Below are 24,768 nucleotides of genomic sequence, written 5' to 3' on the forward strand. Positions count from 1 at the left end.
ACTTCATTTCTCATCCATTAAGACCCCAAATAAAGAATACCAGATATTAAAAATATATGCATATATGAGAGATTACAGTTCATTGTTGGAGGGGAATGGAGATGAATGTCGCAGAAGAACCTACACTGAGTAAACAGAATTGAACTATGTGACAATGACAGGAAGTTTTTTTATATATATATATGGGCTCTATATGCATATATATATTTATATAATATATATAGTGTATACACACACACAATCCTTTTACCTTTATCTTGCACTTCTTTTGAAAATCGCTCCCTTTCAATAGCTGATTCACGTTCTATCCGCTCAATTTCAGCCAATGCATCCAATTCTACTTCATCATATGACGTTATAGTTCCTTGTTGCGAAACCTGTTGCTGTGTCTGTACCACAGGAGTTTGAGGTTGTTTTGCAGCAACTGAAGTGTTCTGTTGTAAAACAGGCACTTGTTGTGCCTGAAGGAAAGCTGTCTGTTCATGCTGCGGCAAACACTGAGCAGCGTTTAGTGGGCGGTTAACATCCTGTGGAGTAACGGGTGTTTTAGAAGTTTGTCCTGGGTACTGCACATTAAAAGGAATATCACCCTCTGACACACTGGTGTTTTCCAAACCAGAAAGCATATCATCCTGCTGGTCCATATCCGAAGATCTTACACGAGAGAGTCTTAATGTAAGCTTAGTAGAGTCCTTGGAAGGAGAACTAATGATATCATACATTGCAGCTTTTTCAGTCTGGTCTTTTTCATCCTTGCCTAACTTCATTTTCTTTTGTTTCTTTTGCTTTCTCTCTGGAGAATCTAACAATATGTCTGGGGGAACATCTCTAGGTGATGAATAAGGTGGAGGCTGAGATTGTTGGATTAAAGGTTGTCTTGATCCTAGAATAATAATTCAGAAAAACTGAACAGTTATGTTGTTTCATGTTTATATAAAAACACACTAAATATAACCTACATAATTTTAATGTGTATTTCTACAAATATCTGTGTTCATAAAAGGTCTAAATAAGACCGGTAGGAAGCACATCATTCCTAGATCAAGATGTAATCCAGATAGTTGCAGTGTATTTCCTAGGAATTTTAGCAGTCCATGGCAGGTAGAGAAGGGATCATTTCAGAGAAGATTGGACAAAAAAACCCCACAACCAAAAAAAAAATAAATAAAAATAATACCTGCAGGCTCAGAATATCAACTATTAGAAAATTGCCAATGAAAGCAAGTTGACTACAGAAAAATGAAAGATCAAAAAGATTCTTAGTAAGATTCAGTGATGAAGAGTTAACAATTAGTGTATAGGCATTAGCCATTTCAGCTACACAATTTTAATTTAAAAAAAAAAAAAAGGAAAAAAAAAGATCAAAACATACACAATCTCCTTAACTTTGATTCTGACAGTTCATTCTCAATTTTTTTTTTAGATTTCCTTTTAGGTAAACTCATTCCCACCTGCCCCACTCATGACTATCTAGAAAACACTAATTGTCTTAAGGCATTTTTCTACCATTTTCTGCCTTAACTCCCCCTCTTTTTTTTTTAAACTGGCTTTGAGGGTATGTAGAGAAATTTTTAACAGAGGAAAATTTTAATTAAAAATATTCTCCAATTAATCACATTTAAATTTTTTGTTCCTCAAATTAAATCAGCTCCCCAAAATTGTTAGCTCAGAAAAAAGCTGTGAAAAACAGAGAAGCTTTTCAACTTATCCCAATTACAATTTTGAGCTGTAATTTTTGGCTTAAAAAGGAAGAGTGGTGTAGGACACACAAAAAAAAAAGGGGAAAAAAAAAAGTAGTCTATCAGCTGGACCAATAGGGCCAGCCTTCTCTTGTTAAAGCAAACATTTATCAGATTCCATTCATCCACTGACAAATACTAATCTTCAGAAAGCAGTGACTGAGATTATTAGTAGTCATTCTGGTTTAGGTCATCATAGGTCAGTACTTGTAACAATCAAAAACTCATTGGAATACAGGTCCCCACCGCTTCATTCAAGAAATGCCATTAAACAAGAAAGCTTTATTCTGCAGCTTAAATTTCTACCAGATATTTTAAGAAATACTAAGAATCATTAAGCAATGTACTGACCTGTAGATGAAAAAGGGAATGGATACCTCTAGTAAAGCTTCAGTTCACATGAAAGGTGTGCCTTTACTGATGACCTCCTTGCACAGACTGCTATACTTTTCTCTCCCTAGTACATTCTGTGAAAAGTCCTATAATTTCTGTATGTAGAGAGCAGGGTATGAAATGGGTTTATCTTACCCCTTCTTGACCATCAGCAACAACTCCATATTCTGCTGATAACATCCACAATGTTGGGTAACACTGTTTTGACTCATCCTGATTCTCAAGATCTTTCCACTACTCCACTTCCCCTCCTCAAATTAGATACCCCACTCAACCACCAGTACTGAAGTCCTGGCTACACCCTATGAAGATCTCTCACTTGTCTTTCACCACAGATTCCTAATCTTGTGATTCTTCCTTCACTCCCCTCCCTCTCCCCAGCCCCCCAATTACTAGCTGTTTCAGTACTTTACAAGATTGTCTTAGTGCAACATATAGCAGAAATCGTTAGCTACCAATTTGTTTTACGGTAATGACTACCACTCAGGAAATACAAGCTGCACTTTCATTTCTACAAATATTAGAGGCAGCTCAAAACTTTTCAGAGCTTTACTGACCTCTTACTCTTGAATTATCTCTTAAATGAATACTTCTGAAGTTGCAACTATGAAACATATACTGTTTTTCACAGCTACACTTCAACTAGAGGACACAGATTTGACTCTCCCTTGTCCTAAACTTTTAAGTAAATATGACAAGATTGTTCTGATGTGGTATTAATTTGGTATTTGTCATGCTGAAAAATAACACTGCAGCAACCGATAAGGTGGTTCTCTTTATCTTTGGGTAGACTTGAGGAGGTCAGAAGGATTTCAGTGCATTCCATTGAACATACTTAGATTCCAGTAAATGAAGAAAAAAATAAAGTTTTCCATCTCTTAGGCAGCACTACGAATAGATATTTGAAAGTATCTTCCTCCTGAAGGACATTCCTGAAAGGTGTTGATAGTAAGGCCTGTAAGTTGCATTTAAAGAGTACACGTTCTGGTAATAACTTCACATATTTCTGAGATGTCTAATGGTTTAGCCTCTGGCTTAGAAGCTGCAATGCTTATGTATTTGAGGTGAAAAGCAATTGAAAAAGACGAAGCATTCTGGAACAGTTTCACTCTAACACAGACATGAGCAGTTTTGAACAGGTATCACACATTGAAATGTACCACATTCTTTTGGATGCTTAGACTGTGCCTACTACTGTTGAAGTCACTCTGGAATATTTTTACTGCGAGGGTGGTGAGGCACTGGAACAGGTTGCCCAGAGAGGTTGTGGAGGCCCCATCCCTGGAAGTGTTCAAGGCCAGGTTGGATGGGGCTTTGGGCAACCTGGTCTAATGGAGGGTGTCCCTGGCCACAGCAGGGAGGCTGGAACTAGATGGGCTTTAAGGTCCCTTCCAACACAAATCATTCTGTGATTTTATGCTTTCCTACAAGACAAGGCTTGAGCCATTATATGTCTGAGAATGAAGCTCTTATAAGACTTGTTGATAACATAAGAAATGTTTTTGTGGAAAAAATACACAGACAGACAGGTATGCTGTGTTTGCTGAACCAGTCAAGATTACAAGGTTGAGAAGATTTGTTCTACAAAATGCTATCAATGTAGTAAATCATACAATGATCTTTCAAAATGAATGAACCAAATTTCAGAATACTCTTTTAGAATAGAAGAATATGTAGGCAGCGTTTGAGTCTAAACTTAGAGCTATGCAGTAATTCAGGAGGAAAAAAATCCAACTTTCTGTAGTAATCTTCCACAGTATCAGTAAAAGAACTTTGTGCAATCTATATGGCAGGAATATGTAAAATGTGTGAGATAGAAAGAGATTCTCCACTGATACGGGAAGGTCATTGTATTATTACTGAACAGTAAATCCTGGTGGTCAACCAGGTAACACAAAATGTAGCTGAGAAGCAGGTAACATCAATAGGAAATAAGACCTCTACAGAGGAACAAATACACCCATCAACACCACCTCCATAATCTTTCAGTAACAGTCATACTGACCACCCATGACAATACTGGGATTGGTTCTTCATATTAATTAGTTTTCCTACTGATTCATAGTGGTAGATAGCGCTGAGTATGGAATAATTTTTATCAACTGCTGCAGCAATTTGTAACCTTTTTTCTGTGACTCTTGACTGATTTCTCATAAAATCTTTTATACTGTGAACAACTATAAAATGCATTGCATTGACAGTGACTTAGCCTTCTTAAAAAGGCAAAGTTTCAAAACCACTTCTTGTTTGTTTACCCCTAGAATGGCTTCACTTGCTCATTGTGCATCAGTAACTTGGGTAGCAAATAAACTCCTGTTCAGGAGACTGCACACATCACTGACATCTCCACCATACAGTTTTTGTCTGCACACTTTCTAATCACATGACAGTACTCACATCTTTTTTTAAGCATTCATCATATTTTCTCTAATCATCTCTGAGCCTCTTCAGAGAAAAGACCACTTGCCTTTCAAAGCTGATGCACCAAACTCTCACCGCTGATCACGTTCTTTGTTGTGATCCACATGGTTAAAAAACAACTGTTAAGGTTACCAGGAACTTAGGACTCATATTTAACAGAATTTTAAAGAACTATTAGCTTTCCACTCGTACAACAACTTCCAAAGGGTCACTCAAAACAGTATGTTCATACTCCTTTAACTCCCTTGCAAGTAAAGTTTCTCAGACATCGATAGAAAGTTTTTCACCATCCTATATCCTTCTTTTGCCGGAACTATTGTTCCCAATGCATGAAAGCTGGAAAAAAACTGCTAGTGAACAAATGAAGACTACTGTCTAATACTCGGTTCACAGCACATTAGAGAGAAACTTCAGGAACATTCAAATGCTACGCCTTTTTAAATCCATAGCAAGGTTATCCTCGAACTTTATCCAGGAACATTATGTAAGTGGGTATCAATTGTTGTACAAACCTGGACACAGCATTCTAGACTTATTACTGGAAATGACTTTGGAAAGATAGTCTTTAAGGAATGCATATGAGCTACATCTGGATTATTAGACTTCACATCTAAGTACACTATAAATAAGTTCTTAAAGGCAGAAAAGCTGGAGAAAGAGAAAGAATCAGAGCATCCAAATTGTATACTGATGTTTGTATGTTGGAAAAGCTAAGAACCTGGTGATGACAGAACCTGAGGAACACACTACTGCCAAAAGATTTTAAGAGACTGAAGTTACAGTGTATAAATGGAAGCATCTCATTTTCAAAATTTAATATGATCCTATTTACCACTTTCACATAAATGGAATGTTTTCATGAAAATGGGATCAGACTAATTCACCCTAGAACTCTGGTTAAACCAATCTTAGAATTGGTAATAATCATCTTGAGAATTCTTACCTCCAGCAGACTCAAAAAGAGAAAAACAATCCCTTCAAAAGGATAATAAAGGACTGCCTGGAGTATTATACACAGTCTGTATGATTTAAGTACATATTAGAAGATCAATTTCTATGTAAGGATTGGGATGATAATAAAGAGGAAGCATTCCAAAATGAATTTGTTACAAATAAGTATCATCAAATCAAAATAACTTTATTCTGTAAAGCAGTAGGTCTTGTGGATTAGAGAGAACTGAGTGCTGTATCTGGACTTTAGCATGGCTTTCTATACAGCTTTTCATAACAATTTCACTAACAGGCTGAGGAAGTATGATCTAGACAACAATATTGTAGGATTGCAGTATACTGTATTGCAAAATTGTGTTCATAGATGTATCAATTGTTCTTGGTAAAAAATGGATGAAGGGATTACAAGTGAACAAAGGCAACTTTCCAGAGCACTGTCTTAAGAATAGTAGTTTAAAATATTTGTCATTAATAACTTCATATGTAACAGAATTAGACAGTAATTTATTAATCTAAAGATCATAACAGCTTTTGGTGTTGAGTCCTTGAGAGAGAGGCCCACAAATACTTTTAAAGACAGAATAAAAAATCACAATTTTCTTGACTAATTTGAATAACCTTTTCAGACAAAAAAAAAAAATCAGGAAAAGCACAAACTTCTTCATCTGAGAAAGAGCAATTGAAACAACACCAGAGGAAGATAGATAAGCTCTACAGAAAGACAGTAATATGGTTAAAGCAACTTGCAATATGAATCTAAGTTATCAGCAAAGAGCAGCTATACTCTCATAGACAACAGTAGTATCATACAAAGTTGTCTACGGTACTTTTCACAGAATCATCATAGAATCACAGAATGGTTTGGGTTGGAAGGGACCTCAAAGATCATCTAGTTCCAACCCCCCTGCTGCAAGCAGGGACACCCTCCACTAGACCACATTGCCCAAAGCCCCATCCAACCTGGCCTTGAACACTTCCAGGGAGGGGGCATCCACAACCTCTCTGGGCAATCTGTGCCGGTGGCTCACCACCCTCACAGGGAAGAATTCCTTCCTAACATCTAATCTAAATTGACCCGCCTTCGGCTTAAACCCATTACCCCTTGTCCTGTCACTGCAATCCCTGATAAACAGTCCCTCACCAGCTTTCCTGTAGGCCCCTTCAGGTACCGGAAGGCTGCAATTAGGTTTCCCCAGAGCCTTCTCTTCTCCAGGCTGAACAACCCCAGCTCTCTCAGCCTGTCCTCATAGGAGAGGTGGTCCAGCACTCTGATCAGCTTCGTGGCCCTCCTCTGGACTCTCTCCAACAGCTCCATGTCTCTCTTGCACAGGGGCCCCCAGAGCTGGACGCAGTACTCCAGGTGGGGTCTCACCAGAGCAGAGTAGAGGGGCAGGATCACCTCCCTCGACCTGCTGGTCACGCCTCTTTTTATGCAGCCCAGGACACAGTTGGCTTTCTGGGCTGCAAGCGCACACTGCCGGCTCGTGTTGAGCTTCCCATCAATCAATACCCCCAAGTCCTTCTCCTCAGGGCTGCTTTCAATCCATTCTCTGCCCAGCCTGTAGTTATGCTGGGGATTGCGCTAACCCACGTGCAGGACCTTGCGCTTGGCCTCGTTGAACTTCGTGCTGTTCGCACAGGCCCACCTCTCCAGCCTGTCAAGGTCCCTCAGGATGGCATCCCTTCCCTCCAGCGTGTCACCCACACCACACAGCTTGGTGTCATCAGCAAACTTGCAGAGGGTGCACTTGATCCCACTGTCCATGTCGCCGACAAAGATGTTAAACAGTGCCGGTCCCAGTACTGACCCCTGAGGAACTCCACTTGGACACTGAGCCATTGACCACAACTCTTTGAGTGTGACCATCCAGCCAATTCCTTACCACTGAGTGGTCCATCCATCAGATCCATGTCTCTCCAATTTAGAGACAAGCATGTTGTGTGGGACAGTGTCAAATGCCTTGCACAAGTCCAGGTAGATGACGTCAGTTACCCTTCCCTTATCCATCGACGCTGTAACCCCATCGTAGAAGGCCACCAAGTTTGTCAGGCACGATTTGCCCTTAGTGAAGCCGTGTTGGCTGTGACCAATCACCTCCCTATTTTCCATGTGCCTGAGCATAGTCTCCAGGAGGCTCTGCTCCATAATCTTCCCAGGCACGGAGGTGAGACTGACCAGCCTGTAGTTCCCTGGGTCTTCCTTTTTACCCTTCCTAAGAATGGGGGTTATGTTCCCCCTTTTCCAGTCTGTGGGAACTTTGCTGGACTGCCAGGACTTCTCAAATATGATGGAGAGTGGCCTGGCCACTTCATCCGCCACTTCCCTCAGGACCCGTGGATGCATCTCATCGGGTTCCATGGACTTGTGCACCTTCAGGTTCCTTAGATATTCTCGAACCTGATCTTCTCCTGCAGTGAGCAGTTCTTCATTCTCCCAGTCCCTGCCTTCTGTGACCTGGGCAGTGTGGCTCAAGCACTTTGCCTCAGTCTTCACTGGCAAGAAGTCATTGAGTACCTCAGCCTTCTCCATATCCTGGGTAACCAGGTTGCCCGTTATCATTCCAGAGGGGACCCACATTTTCCCTCGTCCTCCTTTTTTCACTAACATACCTATAGAAGCTTTTCCTCTTCTCCTTGACATCCTTGGCCAGACTGGTTTCTGTCACCGCTTTGGCTTTCCTAAACCTGATCCCTGGCTGCTCGGACAGTTTCTCTGTATTCCTCCCAGACTACCTGCCCTTGCCTCCACCCTCTGTAGGCTTCCTTTTTGTGTTTGACTTTGTCCAGGAGCTCATCCATGCAGGCCTCTTGGTGTTTTTGCTTGACTTCCTCTTTGTTGGGATGCATCGCTCCTGAGCTTGGAAGAGGTGACCCTTGAACGTCTTGGGCCCCTCTTCCTTCCAGGGCTTTGTCCCATGCTATTCTACCAAGCAGATTCCTGAAGAGGCCAGTCTGCTCTCCTGAAGGCCAGGGTGGTGAGCTTGCTGTGTGCCCTGAGGATCATGAACTCCACCATTTCATGGTCACTGCAGCCAAGGCTGCCCTTGAGGTTGACATCCCCTGCCAGCCTCTCCTTGTTGGTAAGAACAAGGTCTAACATGACACCTCTCCTCGTGGGCTCCTCTATCACTTATCAGCAACACATCCCAGAACTTCTTGGATTGCTTGTGCCCTGCTGTGTTGCCCCTCCAACAGATATTGGAGTGGTTGAAATCCTCCATGAGGACCAGGGCTTGTGAACGTGCGGCTGCTCCTATCTGCCTATTGAGGGCCTCATCTTTTTGGTCTCCCTGGTCAGGTGGCCTGTAGCAGACCCCTGCTATGATGTCCCCTGCCCTAGCCCTCCCTTTAATCCTTGACCCATAGGCTCTCAGTGGGCTCCTCATCCATCCCCAGGTGGAGCTCCATGCACTCCAGCTGGTTATTGACATAGAGGGCAACGCCCCCTCCTCATCTGCCCTGCATGTCCTTTTCTGACTACTCATGCTTCTAAGTATTCAAACAGCGTTGTATCTATGACTTAGGACAGTACAACATCAAGACAAATGCAGACCAATTAGAATTTAGATAAAAACAGCAAAGACAATTAGAAGCTCTGAAATTATGACTTATGTAAGGTAATAGAAAGAAACCATGCTGTTCAGTCTGTAGAAGATTAGATTAGTGCAAGACATGGTAACATTCTTTGATATGTAAATGACTGCTATAAAAAAGGACGTGAATTGTTTTTCCTTGCCCATTGGAAAGAAGTCAAGAAATGTCATGCCTAACTACAACAAAAATGATTCAGGCTAAGCATTAGGAGAAAAGGAAAAAGCACTAAGAATTTGGAGGGGTCGCACTGCAAGAGTAAGGAAACTCCACTACCGTCATTTTAACAACAAACAAAAAAAGTGACGGAAGTTATTGGGAGTGATACTAGTAGAGCTCATCCAACATGAGGGTAAGCAGACGGGAAGGCCCCAAGTCCTTTCCTGCTGTATTTTCTAGAATCACAGAATCTTCCTCTGGAAATCTTCCCAACTTTTATACTAGATATAAAAAAATTACTACTTATTTTGACTAACAGATAATGTTGACATTCATTTTCAAAGAGCATAACTGAACTTAAAATTCAAACTTGAAGGGGTTGCATATGAGACATACAAAGGAAAACATACATTTGGGAGATTTTAGGGACAGATTGTATTCACCTTCCACATACTCTTTCAATAGTTTTCAGGGAAGAGTCCCACTACTTTCTCCAGAGCTTCAAATGCCTCATGAAAAACTCAGCTTTGGTCATTCTAGCTTGGAATTGCTGTATGCAGAAGCATCCTTGCATGAAAAAATTGCTACTTGAAGAAAGAAACAAGAATTAATGTTTATTTTGGCCCTGTCAGAAAAAATCCTTGATTAAGTTTCTTCCACCTTTCTTTTGAAGGAGAGAGAGAGGATAATTTTTCTTAAAAAGTACTTTTAAAAGTACTGAAGTCTGTACTACAGATATGAGAAGATTCCTAAATCTTCTTGCCACCCACTATACATTCAGTGACCAAGTATAGAGGAATCTCTCTGGAGAAGTCCTATAAATCCCCAAGAAAATAAAAGTAATCTTTCCAAATTGTTAATGGGTATTGGATTATTGAACAATTTCTGGAGGGAATACAACTTATTTCTGGAAAAGAGTGCAAAATTATACAGTTTCATAAGGGCTATTGCTAGTCCTTACAGATGTTTTCCCAGGAGTTAAGGAAACTGTATGGAAACAGGACTGTAAATGATATGAACTCTTCTCACTGGAAAGCGATGGACTGAAAACATTATGGAAGGTTTTCCTTTATAAAGGTCTTTAGAAGTTGTCTTAAAAAAAAAAGATATACTCTTTTCTGAAGTTCCAGAGCAGTGGGAAAGTAGAGCAAATGGAATAATGATTTTGATGAGTAATTGATCTTGGGCAATGGAACACACAGAATATTTAATGAGATCAACAAAAGGAAAATACTCCATTTTAATTCTTCGTAGATGAATTCATAGAAATGAATTTTTTTAAGAAAGCAGATGTGGTAACAGATAGCATGAGAGCAGAGCCATTACACTGTTTGCATAGCTAAAAATACAAAATTTACATTTAAAAGAAAGGATAAAGACCAGCCTAGAGCTTCTGGATAAAACTTCAGCTGCTCTGGTATCTTTTGTGGTGCAGAAGTGAAGCAAATATTTCCATAACAGAGAAATGTTACTCCAGTGAGTAAGTAAATAACTAACCAAAATAACCTCTGCCATCTCTAAAATATTTGTCTAAGTTGCAAACAAAACTTCTTCCTCATTCAGATTTTGTCAATCAGATAGCTACGTTCAGTCTTAAAGTAATTCAAGACTGAGCAATCACATTCTCCAAGTCTCCGTAAGGCCTTGCTACTTCCATGTCAAAAGTACAGAAATACAGTCTGTACCTGTACCTTCGGTAATTGCCTCAAGTTTCTATGTTATATAAGAAGGCTTAGATATTGTAACATCCTTCCTGAGCTCGCTTCTGGACTGACGATGTCTAGTGCCATTCTTTTTGTCCTCCCAAATAAATAATTAAGTATTTTGCTAATTACCAAAGTTTGAGACCTGTCAACCAAACTTTCAAGGGCTACAGAAGCCATGAAAACTCAGCATAGATACTTGCTGTTTGTTCATTACTGAAAAATCTACCAGCACAACTTTCACTTCAAATCATGGGCCAAAAACTCACTGTCAGGGATCGCACGTTCTCAATAACACTGTCATTATCCACACCTTTTCCTTACATTTCTAAAATACGAAATTAGGGGAAGTAAATGTCTGGCAAAGTTCTTGCAGCATCTAGAATTGGTTCTCTCAATCAGGATTCATTAATCTCTCTAAGAAGGCAAAATAGTAGGACCATTAGTAACAGTATTTCAGTTGTGTGCTTTATCAATGGGAAAAGTAAAGCTAACATACAGGTAAATAAATCAAAAAGCTCCTCTTGCACTTTTTCAGCCCCTCTAATGCTGAAACATTACAATCGGAACTGTACAATCAGATTGTTGTCAGAAATAATCTGGAAAGGTGTTCCTTCAAAACAGGGTTCTGAGACAGCCAACTGAAACAGCAGCAACTTTAACAAAAAAACCCCAACAATTCAAATATTCTTCTCGCTGAGTCGTAATCGTGCATCTGGGTGCAAGTAGCTTAGATTCACAATGTTGTCAACCTGATAAGCTCGACAAAGAAAAACAAGCACATTTAGTCTTCACCATTTACACAAGTCTTACAAGTCCTTTAGCACAAGACCTCCTGAAATACTAATGCTGCTGGCATATACACATACTTCTCACTTGTCACTTGGGCTACATTTCTTCCACTGCTGTTTAACACAGTACATGCCTACAGATGATGAACCACAGAAAGATGATTTAGCAGTCACAGGATCAGGGGATAATTTAGTTAAGAAGTAACCTCAGGATGTGTTTAGTCCACCCTCATGCTCAAAGCAGGGTGAGCAAGGCCCAATTATTCAGGGCTTTACCCAGCCTGATCTTGAAAACCTCCAAGGATAGAAAATGCACAGATTCTCTGGGCAACCTTTTCCAATGCTCACCTGTCCTGACAGTGAAACAGTTTTTCCTTACACCTAGTGAGAACCTCCCATTTCAATTTAAGTCCATTGTATCTCATCCTTCCTCCACAACACTGAAAAAGCTTGACTCGAGTCTTCCTGAAAATCTCCTCATAGGTACGGGAAGGTTGCTCTAAAGTCCACTCGCGCCAAGGAAGTCTCTTATCCAGGCTGCATAAGGCCAATACCCTCACCTTCTCTGGAATCTCCCCATCTCCTGTTCTCCCTCTCCACCTAACCTGATCACCCAGAAAGAATTAATTTTGCTTTGGGGCTAAAAAGAAGAAAGCACTGTTGCATCTTTCTACTATTGCCATGTAAACATATAAGCAATTAAAAATTAAATTAGCAAGAATATGCTCAAATTCCTACCTTGCTAAGTCTCATGCATCTCAGTCATTGCTTCTTAGGGATAATATTAAAAGCAGAAGTATGCATTTGAGATTTTAGCATAAAGAATTATTTTGAGCTAATTTTTTTCTGTTCCCTCTCAAATGGCTGACAGTGCACCATATTCCTTCTCCACAGCTAACATCTTCAGGCTTCATTTATGCTGTATGTATTGAGTTCACTGAACTACTTTTAATTTCATGTTCTTAAAATTTCATGATTGCAACTAAGACAAGCATTGCATGTTAGAACACTTTTGAGCTGGTTAAGAGTTCAGTACTCGTAATGCTGCCTTCACACCGTTTTTTATGTAGAGCAACTGAAACTATTCCTTTAAAGAATTTAATCCTCATATTGGAAAGGATTTTAAATCCTTCTGTCCTCCATTAATTTGAGCTTTTTTTTGGAAGGATGTTTAGTCAATTTTCAGACCTTCAGAAATGTCTTCTGGATCAGAAACAATTTTGTATAAAATAATTTTGTATCCAAAACATAATGACATACTCTCTAGTACTATTTGAATACAGAAGTCAGGAGGAATAACTAAATACCTCTTTAAAGTCCCTGTTCTTTAAAATTGGGAAAAAAATACATTGATATATACGACTGCTAGACTACCTTTAAGGGTTCCATCACTTCCAGCTGGAGAGCAGACTGACTGTGGTGACCGCAAGGAAAAAGATGCAGCATTCCTGATTGAAGGATCGCCATCCTAAAGTGACAATGATAAAAAATTAACATTACGAACGTAAACAATTGATAAAGACTGAAATTAGTATGTATACTGATAAAATGGATTGGACAAAAAAGCATACCAGAAATATTAGAAAAATATTTCTTTATGTAAAAATCTTTGCAATTTAGACTGCTGTTAGACTACTATATAGGAAATATTACAAAGCACAATCAGACCTAAGAAGAATCTATAACGAGAATCATGCACACAAAAATAAATTTATGTACATGTCTTCCAGCTAAATAAGAAATTTCAGTTTACACTAAGATTCCGTTTAGAACTTTTTTGTAACAAGCACTCATAGTTAAGAGCAGACAAGCAGATACATGCATCTATACACTACCAACTGAAAAAAACTGAGCATAAACCATAGATTTTTAAAACAAACTCCCCATTTTTTCCACTTAACCTACCCTTAAAGCTTATCTAGAATGCTGTATTACTTTTACAGTTAAACAAATTTAACACTATGTATTTATATCCTCCAGCATACACACATCAGGCCTGAAAAAAAAAATTTCTAGCACTCTATTGCAGCAGCTGAGATAGTCTCATGTAAAACACAACTGGACTGACTTTAGTTTGTTTGTCTGTCTTGACAGTTAGATAGGAAACAACTCAATGGCAATATGAAGCATCTCCCTAACATGACAAACGAGTTCTACTGTTTTCTCAATTTTGCACAGAACAATTTGCTTCAATGGAATTCATAATTTCTGACAAACTTCTTCATAATATAACACTAATTACAATGTAATGATCTCCATGTTCTATCTTTAAGAACGTAAATGTGTCTTTTTTCACCCCCACACTATCTTAAAATTAAATACAAACCCCGCTGTTTAAATTCCCATTTAACATTTTACATGTTTTTATTGCTTTCATGGAGCCCTCTGCTGGTCACAAGTATATTCATTCGCTCAATGCTCTAACTAGATCTAAACTTGTATACAACAGTATTTCCCATTTTTAGCACTGTTTTTTATACAACATCTATGGGAATGTTCTGGGGAAGAAAAAACTAACAACCCCTATACCTATGAAGAGACAATTTCTATAATAATAAAAACAACCAAATTGCAAAAGATCTGTTCTTTTAAAGAGTAAAGTCATACAGAGGAAGTCTCCAAAGAAGTTCTAAGGTTATTTAATCTGTTTTCTAATTAAATTGGTTATTTTGGTGGCTAATATTCTAATGTGGCGCCTATTGAGGTATCTGAATACATGCAGATCTTTCATATAACTTTTTCTGCTGCCTGTGGTTTTTGTAAGCTAAATAAATCACATACACACAATCACAAAAAAAGAAAAAAGAAAAAAAAAAAGGCTTGCTTGCCACCAGATTAAAAAAAAAAAGTGGGAGAAAGTTGTGGGTTTTTTCCTTTTAGATTCAAGATTTCTGAAGGAATTTCTCCCACATGAAATAAAGTCACTAAGGGAAAACTTCTTGCAAAGAAACCAGGTCATAAAAGCACATAATAGACCAGTAAGAAAAAAAGTCCATAGGAATTTCTGCCTTTGACAACACTACTATATTACCCAACAGGTTATTCAAATAGGCCAAGTCTAATTGACAGCTGTAGGGATCTTCAGAGACAAGTTAACTAGAAACCTATTTACAATCTAGTATTGTTTGCATCAGCATATTGCTACCTTAATTGTAGAGACATTCTACCATTTCTTTAAAATAATTTCTTATATGAGAGATTATGTGAAGATTATATTTTCTAACACGTGAGATTATGTGAAGATTTGTAACTTTCATTCTGATGAAATTACAAAAAGTAAAAAACGGTTCCAAAGGAAAAAGAGAGACCTAGAAAAAATTAGCTGTCTCACATTAAAGTTGCATGGTTGAGTATTCATATCTGAAATTTAAATATATTTTCAGTTGTTTTATACATCATCAACAACATAGTAAAACATCTGACTTCTAAGGCAGCTAAACACATACTTGCTTTATCATAGTAAATATTTGGCTTATCATAATAAATTGATATGGGTAACATACATCACTACTTAGTCTGTGCACCATCTGTAGGTAGTCTTCATTTGAGCCATGTCTAGAATTATCAGCATGATGATTGGCTGAATTTCCAGACAACTGACTTGAAACTTTATTTTCATGGAGATTCCTCATCCCAGCTGTGACAATGGGACTGGATACGGAAGCTGAAATACAAAAAATATAAGTAACTATACTGATACATTCGCACACTTGTCAACTCTTAAAAAGTTTTAGAGAAAACACCATAATAGTGGATATTAATGAGTTGGATGCAAGAGGTCTGGAATCTGAACAAGAATCCAACTTTTTGATTGAATCCTTTTGCCATAAATATCTTGAATAAAATTAGATGTCTAAGATTTTCATTTTGCATGTACAGATTATCGAAGTTGCTCTCCACATCTATCCTAATTACAGTCAGTATATTCTTACTGGTTATAGAAAACTTTGTTTTCCTCTACCTAATTTGTATTCACTACTCCTAGTAACTTCCAAGGTATTCATGAGACATACAACATTATATACAGAAAAGCAATATATATTCTAAGCACAATGCTAAATTTAAGAACAAATAATTTAAAAGAATCCAAGGAGAATCTACTTACCAACAAAAAAATGCCTAGATACTACTTTAATAGTGTTTGTGTTGTTGAAGTTTGTTTTTGGAAAAAGGGAAGAACAAAGAAATCCATTCATTTTCAAGGTTATCTTTGCCAGTTACTGCATACTTTGAGCATAATTTTAGCCAACTTAGAATTAATCTAGTTGACACTACAAAGGGTGGGTATGGCTAAATAAGCTGACAGCAAAACTTACATTACAGTGGCAAAACCAAGGTTTTCACTAGTACAGATAAATGGTGGCTACAGTTAACAAATATAACTTTTTGGTTTGTTTTGAGATTTTCTATTGTCATGTATACATGACAACTATGCAAAATGGGTGTACACAGGAGAGCATTGCAACATGAACATGTGTTTTACCTTTTCTTCTTCCATTTCATTTTTTTAAATAAAGTATATACTACCACTGTACAGTCAGAAAAGCAAAGCTTAAACATACCTGCCAAATCACAGATTTACATTAAGCATATGACTCCTTCAAAGAAATTAGACAGCTGTGAAACATGCACATGAAGGTAAAGCTGACATGAGATAGGAGAATAAAACAAACATCACAGACGTACCTTGCTGCATCTGAGGATGTGGTGTATAACTTGGAGGATGTGAATATGGCATGTATCCTGCGGGGCTTTGAGGAGCATATGGACTAGGCACTGGACTGTTCTGTTGTGCCAAAAATCTGTTACCAGAGCTTGTCTGTGGTGGCACAAACCGGCTAAAAATAAAATTTAAAAAATATTTTAGAAGTTGGAAAAGCAAATTTACAAATGTATTATTTCTTTTTGAATATTATACATTCAGAACATAACAACTTCTTTAAGATACAAAACTCAAACGCAATCAAGAATCTCCCTCAAAAGCTGTATTTTAAGCTATTGATATCTTCCCAACATCAATTATTACTTAAGAGCCACAGGACAGGTAAAAGTAAAGACTAGATTAAAAAGCATTCATAAGACCTCCACCTAAGGAAAGGAAACAATGACGCAAATATGTACTAAAATAAGATCTGCAGTTTCCCAAAGTTAGTCCTAGAAGTTTGAATGAAAGTGACAGCTAAGTTTTAATTAACAACTAGGTCACTAGGATTAACAAGGAGCCATCTATTCTAAACATGATTTTTCCAGTAAGATTTCAAAGAACTTCATCTAACAGAAAAGCCAAGATACAGGAGTGTGACAGGCAGTTAGGAAGGACCTGACCCAAAGTCTACTGAATACAATTTATTCTTTCACTGGCTTTATCTTAGACTAACCCTACACATAGGAAGCCATAAAAATAACATAGGCTTGTGACAATAATGCATGCACATTATAACTTTTTGCAAGGATTTCAAGAAGACTTTGTAATATTCATTGTAATATTCACAACTCAAAAAACTTTCTTCAATATCCCTTTTAGATATAAAAATAAAAAAGCATACTGGTTTTTGTGAGGATACAGAGCATTTCATTTGCCAAAATAATTACAGTAACTTAAAGTCAAATGTGAAATAAGTTTATTTTAATAATGATATCTAATAACTAAAGATGAAATCTCTTAAAGCCCAGTAACTGGGTTGAAACTACATACAGAACTCTTTCCCCTAGTCCAGAGAATTATAGGTATGTGCTACTTGCAAACACTCACAAGTTTAAAAAAAGAACCAGAAAGTTGACGAGGATGCTGCTGGAAGACTGGGGCCTATTCTTCTCTGAGTGGGCCTTTGGTATAACTGTTACTGCCATACTGCATACTTTTACAAGCATTCCTTCCCATCCTCCTATTACGCTGGTACTGTTATACATGCTGGAACACATTGGCCTCTTCTCTCCTATCCTCCTGCCACAGGTAGAAAACAGCTGGAGGGGTAGCAAGGGGCAGGGGGACTACCAAAGTAGGAAAAAAAGTTTGCCAAAATTATGGGAGGTAGAGAGAGCAAAGAATTATGACTAATCCTTAGATTACAAGGATTAATTCACCGACAGTAAGATGTTTCTTTGCCAGCTGAAGAAACTCACCCTGCTGTCAGACTAATGCAAAATTTGCCTTGACACTAATCACCTTCCACTCACATACTTGCAACAAGAATTGACTGTCACTGTAGGAAAAATTTGCAGTTTGCTCCCCTCCCATCCCATTTAAAAGAACGCATTACCTGGAAGGGCTATGTGAGATAGTGGTTTGTTGATAATTGGAAGATGCAGGACTACCACGCATGGAATTCTGAGAAATATTAAACTGCGACATCATCATCCCTGTTAAAAAGAAGATAGCAGCATTACTTTACACATATTTCTTTTTTAATCAATGAAGTCTCTCATTTCAGAAATTATTATATATAAAGAGATCATAAACTTTGCAGACTTTAACATTATCTACCTACAACTGTTAGAAAACATTAGAAATGGTCAATTCCATGTAAGATGTCCATTTTATATCAAGAGATAAAAAGTGCTCCCTAAAGCACTGTTAATTCAGTTATAAATATTAACAGTAGTTCCTTCCTCTCTTCCTTTGATCTTCCCAAGCCAAAACCTACTAGTAAATAGAAACATTTTCTAACAGGACATATATTCCCCACCCCAGGCTGGTGTGTACAGTGCTTATGCCAGTAAGTGAAGTTTCCAAATCTTTTACAAGTCAGAGGAACACAATAAACCTATCTCCCATTTTTAGAGCAAGTACAGCAAACAATCATCTCAGGCTGAGTGCTGCAAGATATTCTCACCACTCCCATAATGCCTTAGTGGTTCCTTTCCACCCAGGGACAAAAGCTTTCTATTCCACCTCCACTACGCTTATAAGGAATGTTATCAAGAAGGTGCTGATATATTTCAATTGCAAAGCAGAACAAATATCCTAACTGTAGGCTCCCACATCCTATAGACCCCACAGTCATGCTTTTGAAATTCAGGAGTTGTATTAGCTGCTAAGTCACAAGCACCAATGTGCTCGAAACTAACTAATGTAAGAGGCATTTGGACAATGGCCTTAATTATTTGCTTGAACTTTCAGTCAGCCCTGAAGTGTTCAGGCAGTTGGACTAGGTGATCATTGTAAGTTCCTTCCAAATGAAATATTCTATTCTAACTTGCATCATTATTAGGGAGAATTTAAAGGAATCTTTTTTTTTCTTCTCTTTGATACAGGTATAAGTAATTCCCTAACAACAGCATGACACTGGAAGCTGAACTGATGCAGAAACACGAGAAGTTAAACGAATTTTAAGTTATTTTCATGACAGAATTGAATGTCTTGAGCTAAAACTGTGTTGTAATTCATGTGCACACTGCAGATTGGGAAGCCACAGCAAGTGATCCATGGTACTACTATCAGTAGTACAAATATTTTAAACCAAAGGTTAGACAGAAGGCTGACAGAAGTCCCCAATCCAGAGTGCTTGGGAGCTGCCAATCCTTCAGTTGCTATCATCAATTTCAATTACTGCCATAGTCACGCAAGCAAAACTAGTCTCAGAAATCCTCCCTGTCATCCTCTTCTCTCTTCCCCTCTCCCCAGCAGAGATGTGATAATCCCCCAGGAATGCAGCCTTTACTACCTCCCGGTAGGTGTGAAGTATTGCATTCCAAGTACATTAGCACACAAGAACTAGCCCAGAGCAGCAGCGAAGTCCCATGTTGTGCTGAAAAAAAAAAAAAAAACAAAAGAAAAAAAAAAGAGAGAAAGAGGAAAAAAAAGAAGAAAAAACTCCGTGCTTCAGTACAGAGGATATTTCATTGTCCTGAGTAACAGACTGAGACTTCTCAACTCCTGCAAAATTTGTTTAAATGGACTGGCATTGTGGCAAGTGAGGAGCAAACTCGAGAGCTTTTGTGTTGCAGGCAGCATCCAGCATGCCCACTGCCCACTCAACTCTCGCTGCCGCTCTCAACGCAGCTTGGTACAATATTTTAGTCAAACTACTAACCCTTAACAGTCACGCACACAAAACTGATTGAATGTGCCTGTATGAGCACCAACTATTCCAAAGCTTCATTTTATGCTTACAGCACAGATCGCACTTTTAAAATACTTTAAAAATGTATCTATTCATTTTATCCTTCCTAAATTTAAAACTCGCTTTGACCCACAAATGAGGTACGTTTTGATTTAAAAGAATGACAGTAAATACATAAATGAATCAATTTTTAATGCCATTTAAAAAAACCCTAAAACTCATTCTTTGATGAACAGCTCTCACTTCTCTATTGCTGTTGAGGTGGGGTGGGACATAGGAGGTACAATCTAGGTAACTTAAAAGAAAAAAAAAAAAAAACAAACACCACCACAACAAAAACCAGAACAAAAATCAACCACCAAGGAACCACCACCAGCAAAAAAACCCAGTGTCTCCAAAGTTTTCAGACAGATAACAAGTATGCCTGATAATGATGTAATGAGAAGGAAGTAAAAATAAGCCCCAAATATTTATTCTAAAAAGGAGCTGAAATTAGTCTGTGGCCAGTAGCGCTAAAATACCTTCTTGTACATTTTTTATGTTGTTGTCATATCACTAAGTAGTAGATTTATGACTCCACTGTGCATTTCTGTACCTTAAATATTTAATAATTTCTTTTAAATGCAACCTTAATTTTGAATATTGGTAATGTTTGAGAAAACATCATCCTAGTATTAACATCACTAGAATGAGTTTCCTTAGCACATACTCCCAGTCTTGACTATAATTTTTTTGCTTGGAAAAAAGTGATATGCATAAATTCATTTTAGCATTCCTACTAAACGCCAAAGAATACACTACATAAAAATGCAGCTCAAGGTCACAGAAAGAGTTTTGCACAATTAAACTGTATTACAGCATCATGCATGCTTAAGCTAGGACTGCTCACCAACAGGTGAATTTTCAGTTAAATATACAGTCTCATTGAAAGTGTACATCTGCAGTTTTTCCCTTTTACAGGCACACATGAACTTGAATTCTTAAATGAAAAAACTTATGCAAGTAATTGATGTTTATGGAAAGATGCAGAAGATTTTAATCCCCCAACATTCCCAAGTTCTGATAAATAGCTTAAAGCAAATATTAGGTCCTTTCTGAACCCTAAGCAATGCTATGAATACTAGCCTATTGCAACATACTATGTTAGCTGATCTTCCAAAGCCAAAGTGTTGAGAGGGGAAACAGAAAAAATTATTGTGAAAACTGAAACTAATATCTTAATTTTAAATAAATAATTATCAAGAAATCCACTTCACTCATACACTGTAAGATGTAAGACAGATGTATTTGCCAGATGGCACCCAGAACTTTCCATGTCATCTGATGAAAAAGGTCTAAAATAAACTCAACATTTTGCCCTTGAACAAAGTAAGGCCTGATGTTACATGGTGATGTGACTCAGTCTGTTGAGCCTGGTAATAGAAAATAGAATGAAAAAATTTAACTAAAAATTTAATTAATAATCTAAGCTGTATGAAGACTGTTCTGACAATGGGTCTCTCATCAAAAGACAAGGACTAAGAGTTTGAACATTGCAGCTATGTTATCTGAAACGAAATATGCCAGCAATGGTGGGTGTGTGGCGGGGGTTTGTGGGTGTGTGTAAGTAAAGGGTACCCACTCAGAACACAAAGTGAAAGAAATGTCCACGTAATACATCCTTCTTGCACTATTTGCTCAACATAACTAAAAACAATTCTTGCTCTCAACTTGGTGCTGAACTACAGATCAATATGAACTTGGGAAAAAACATAAGCACAGAATTCTGCTTGTATTTTACCTTATATTCACAAGAATTCAAAACATAGTATTTAGCTTTCTGAAGATGCCTTTATTTCCTGACAAACTGTACCAAACCAAGAGTTTTATTCTGTGTTTAACGTAATTCTTTAATAAGGTGATCTTTCTGTTCCTGCATCAGAAATGAAGGATACGAGAAATGAATTTGAGTTCACTTTTTCCATACTAATGCTGGAACTGACACTCAAGGGATCATGGTGCACAGACCCATCCCAGGCTGAATAGTCAGGGGGTCCCACTGCCTTTGTTTCTTCTCAATTGTGGGTATTACAGATACTGGGTCACAGTACCCAACACTGACTTCACTGCATGCTGGACTCAACAGGAGGCAGAACAACAACACTCAGAAGGAAGACAGTAAGGAAAGCAGAAGAGATGAATTTGAAATACTAGAAAAGAACCTAAATTTCATTCTTCTAGCTGGCAAAATGTGTTACATAAGTTCTCTACCAAATGCCCAATTGTTCTACAAATCATGACTCTACAAAGATTACAATATCTTGTTCAGAAAGCTGAAGAAAACCCCTCCTTTGCTGCCCCAACACATCAGCATAGCCTCCTTTGGCCTTGGAGATCTGAATGGGACATAGTAACAGCTAACAAGGCTACCACAATTTGCCAGCATCTAGCATAAAGATGCACCTATTTCCAGGTAAGAGTGTGGCCTTTTTCCATTGAAAATAATTTCACACCTCACCTAGCTTTTCCAAACATTGATTCCAGTGCTTTCTTCCTCTCAAAATACTTTGCCTACAGCTATGCTTTCCCACTCTTCTCCTTTTCCTTCTAGTTGTCAGAATTCAAGGGAGTTTTAAAGTCTGATCTCTTATGGTTTTCTGAAACTACTTTGTTAACTTTACTAAAATAACATCAACTATTCTTTTAAGTTTCATTTTGAATTATTTTTATTCTGTACTAATACTTTCCTTCAAGTATAGGTCAAAGCACATTTACTAACAACAGAGGTGCTTTTATTTCACTAAGGAATATTCGTAACCTATTGAATTAAGCTGCAAAAGTGTTTCTCCCTGTGAAGCACAGAGTTAGCGAAAGTTAGAGAGAAATTAACTAGCTCTGTCTTCTTTCTTTCAAAAGCCTCTCCTGGAACAGATAATTTCAAAAACAATGACTCCCTTTTGCACTGGCAAAAAATTACTCAGTTTACAAAACCAGTGGAAAACTCTAATTCAAGCTTAAGTTCTTTGTGGGACCACTCTGCAAACTGGCAGGACAATCACAACTCTTCCCACAGCTGGAAAAATCATATTCTGCCACAGCTACCTCTAAACACAGGATGTGGAGACTGTTTTCAGAGATTAAATTTCAGAATATAGGTATCAATGAATTTACAAATATTTAGCATTGTGTTTCACATTTTCATTCCAGGAAATTTCAGCCTTCTTTCAAGGAACATTACATCTTCTGTCCTTAGCAAGTTCTTTTCAAATATTGTATGGCTTTTTACAATAGCCTAGGTAAACAAACCTAACAAATCTCATTTTATTATTTTTCCTCTCCAAAATCATCCCATGCTTCCTATCCCCTGTGGAGTCTTGTCCTGGTTCTGGCAAGGATAGAGTTAATTTCACAAGGAGCCAGGACAGGTGACCCAAGCTGGCCATGTGAGCATGACGTCATGATAGCATGACGGCTATTCCATGCCATGTGACGTCATGCTCACCATAAAAGGGGGGGGAGGCTAGTCGGGTTGGGGAGGGGCAGCGCAGTTTCCACAGTTCCGGGAGGGGCTGAGTGTCTGGTCAGTCGGTCGGTTGTTGGTTCGGTAAATTGTTCTCTGTTATCACCCATTGTTACTATTTATCATCAGCACGGTTGTTGATTTTTTTTCCCTCTCCCTTGCTGTCCCAGATAACTGCCCTTATCCCAACCCTTGAGGCTTTTGCCGTTGTTTTTTTTCTCGTTCTCCTCCTCGTCCTCCTGGGGAAGGAGTGAGTGAGCGGCCGCGTGGTGCTCAGCTGCTGGCTGGGCCTAAACCACGTCAGTACTTTTGGCGCCCAGCGTGGGGCCCGAGGGGTTGTGATAACGACAAGTCTGACCCAAGTGTGTTAAAGAAAAATTGTCCTAAGAATTTGTGATGTTACTGAAACAGTCACTGGTCATAATGATGTTCTGTTTGGTTACATGGCTCTGGTTTGTAAACCCGTGTTTAGTCTATGCAATCCCTGTGGCGCTGTTTATCACCTCTGGGAGAGGGGTTCCTGTTCTCATATTGTTGTATTGTGTGATAATGACTTATGATATCATCGACAGTCATGAGTCTGAGCTGGTACTTGTATGTAGCATTTCGGTCAGGCCCGTACCTCGGTCAATATCTTTCAGAATTGATTAATAATTGGACCCGATCTATGGGGAAGACAGGGGGGGATACCTTCTCCCACTCTTTCACCTCCCCTTTTCCTTTTCAGTTGGTCATGACAATTTTTGAGCATTTTGAATACCCTTGGAATGTTCAGGCCAGTATATTCCCAGTGCTAGGTCTCCTGAATGTTTTCCCACTCCTGTTCAGGGTTAGCAAAAGTTGGTTCAAGAATATTACCCAGGGATCTTCCCCAAGACTGAATGGTCAGGGCTGTCATGGCATGTGGGAGAATATGGGTGGGTATCTAAAGACCTTTTCACCCCCAATGGTTTGGAGCTTCACTCCTGAACAATTGCAAGACCCTGATAAAATGGTAGAATATTTGAAAGGAAAATGCTGTGGGGATTCTAAGGAGACACAACTTACTGCACTGTGCTGGGCCCTGGCCACAATCTATCAAATACTGCTTGATAGTAGACAGCACCATCCAGAGGGAGAGAGCGGACCCACAGGCACTGCAGCTGCCCAGGCCCCTGCAACAGGCACTGCAGCTACTCAAGCCCCCGCAATAGGCACTGCAGCTACCCAAACCCCTGCAACAGGCACTGTAGCCGAGCCAAAAGATCAACCCATACCAGTATCAGTCGCCCCTATACATAAAAAGAAAGACACAAATCGGTTCGCTTAGTGAGAGATGATGATGAACTGGGGCCATCACGAGAACAAGAAGAGCCAGAACCAGAAGTGATCACCCGATCTCTGTCCCTGAGTGAGTTGCAAGACATGTGGAAAGACTTCAGCCGCCTTCCAGGGGAGCACATTATTACCTGGCTGCTC

General features: G+C 38.6%; 1 protein-coding gene across 6 annotated transcripts in view; it reads right to left on the minus strand.

Annotated features, from left to right (window-relative positions):
• The window catches only part of NIPBL (NIPBL cohesin loading factor), a 166,781-nt gene that overhangs the window by 73,553 nt on the left and 68,460 nt on the right, over positions 1 to 24,768 (minus strand). For 5 of the 6 annotated variants that reach the window (XM_075740680.1, XM_075740679.1, XM_075740675.1 and 2 more), the window contains exons 5-9: positions 18,009 to 18,108; positions 16,435 to 16,586; positions 15,252 to 15,412; positions 13,123 to 13,216; positions 251 to 883 (exon numbers count right to left, since the gene is read on the minus strand). In XM_075740680.1, the coding sequence (XP_075596795.1) occupies positions 251 to 883; positions 13,123 to 13,216; positions 15,252 to 15,412; positions 16,435 to 16,586; positions 18,009 to 18,108 (1,140 nt within the window). The remainder of the gene's footprint in view (positions 1 to 250; positions 884 to 13,122; positions 13,217 to 15,251; positions 15,413 to 16,434; positions 16,587 to 18,008; positions 18,109 to 24,768) is intronic. The other variant, XM_075740677.1, reaches the window with a different exon arrangement.

The sequence above is a fragment of the Balearica regulorum genome, chromosome Z (genome assembly GCF_011004875.1).
Source record: "Balearica regulorum gibbericeps isolate bBalReg1 chromosome Z, bBalReg1.pri, whole genome shotgun sequence".
Taxonomy (NCBI): domain Eukaryota; kingdom Metazoa; phylum Chordata; class Aves; order Gruiformes; family Gruidae; genus Balearica; species Balearica regulorum.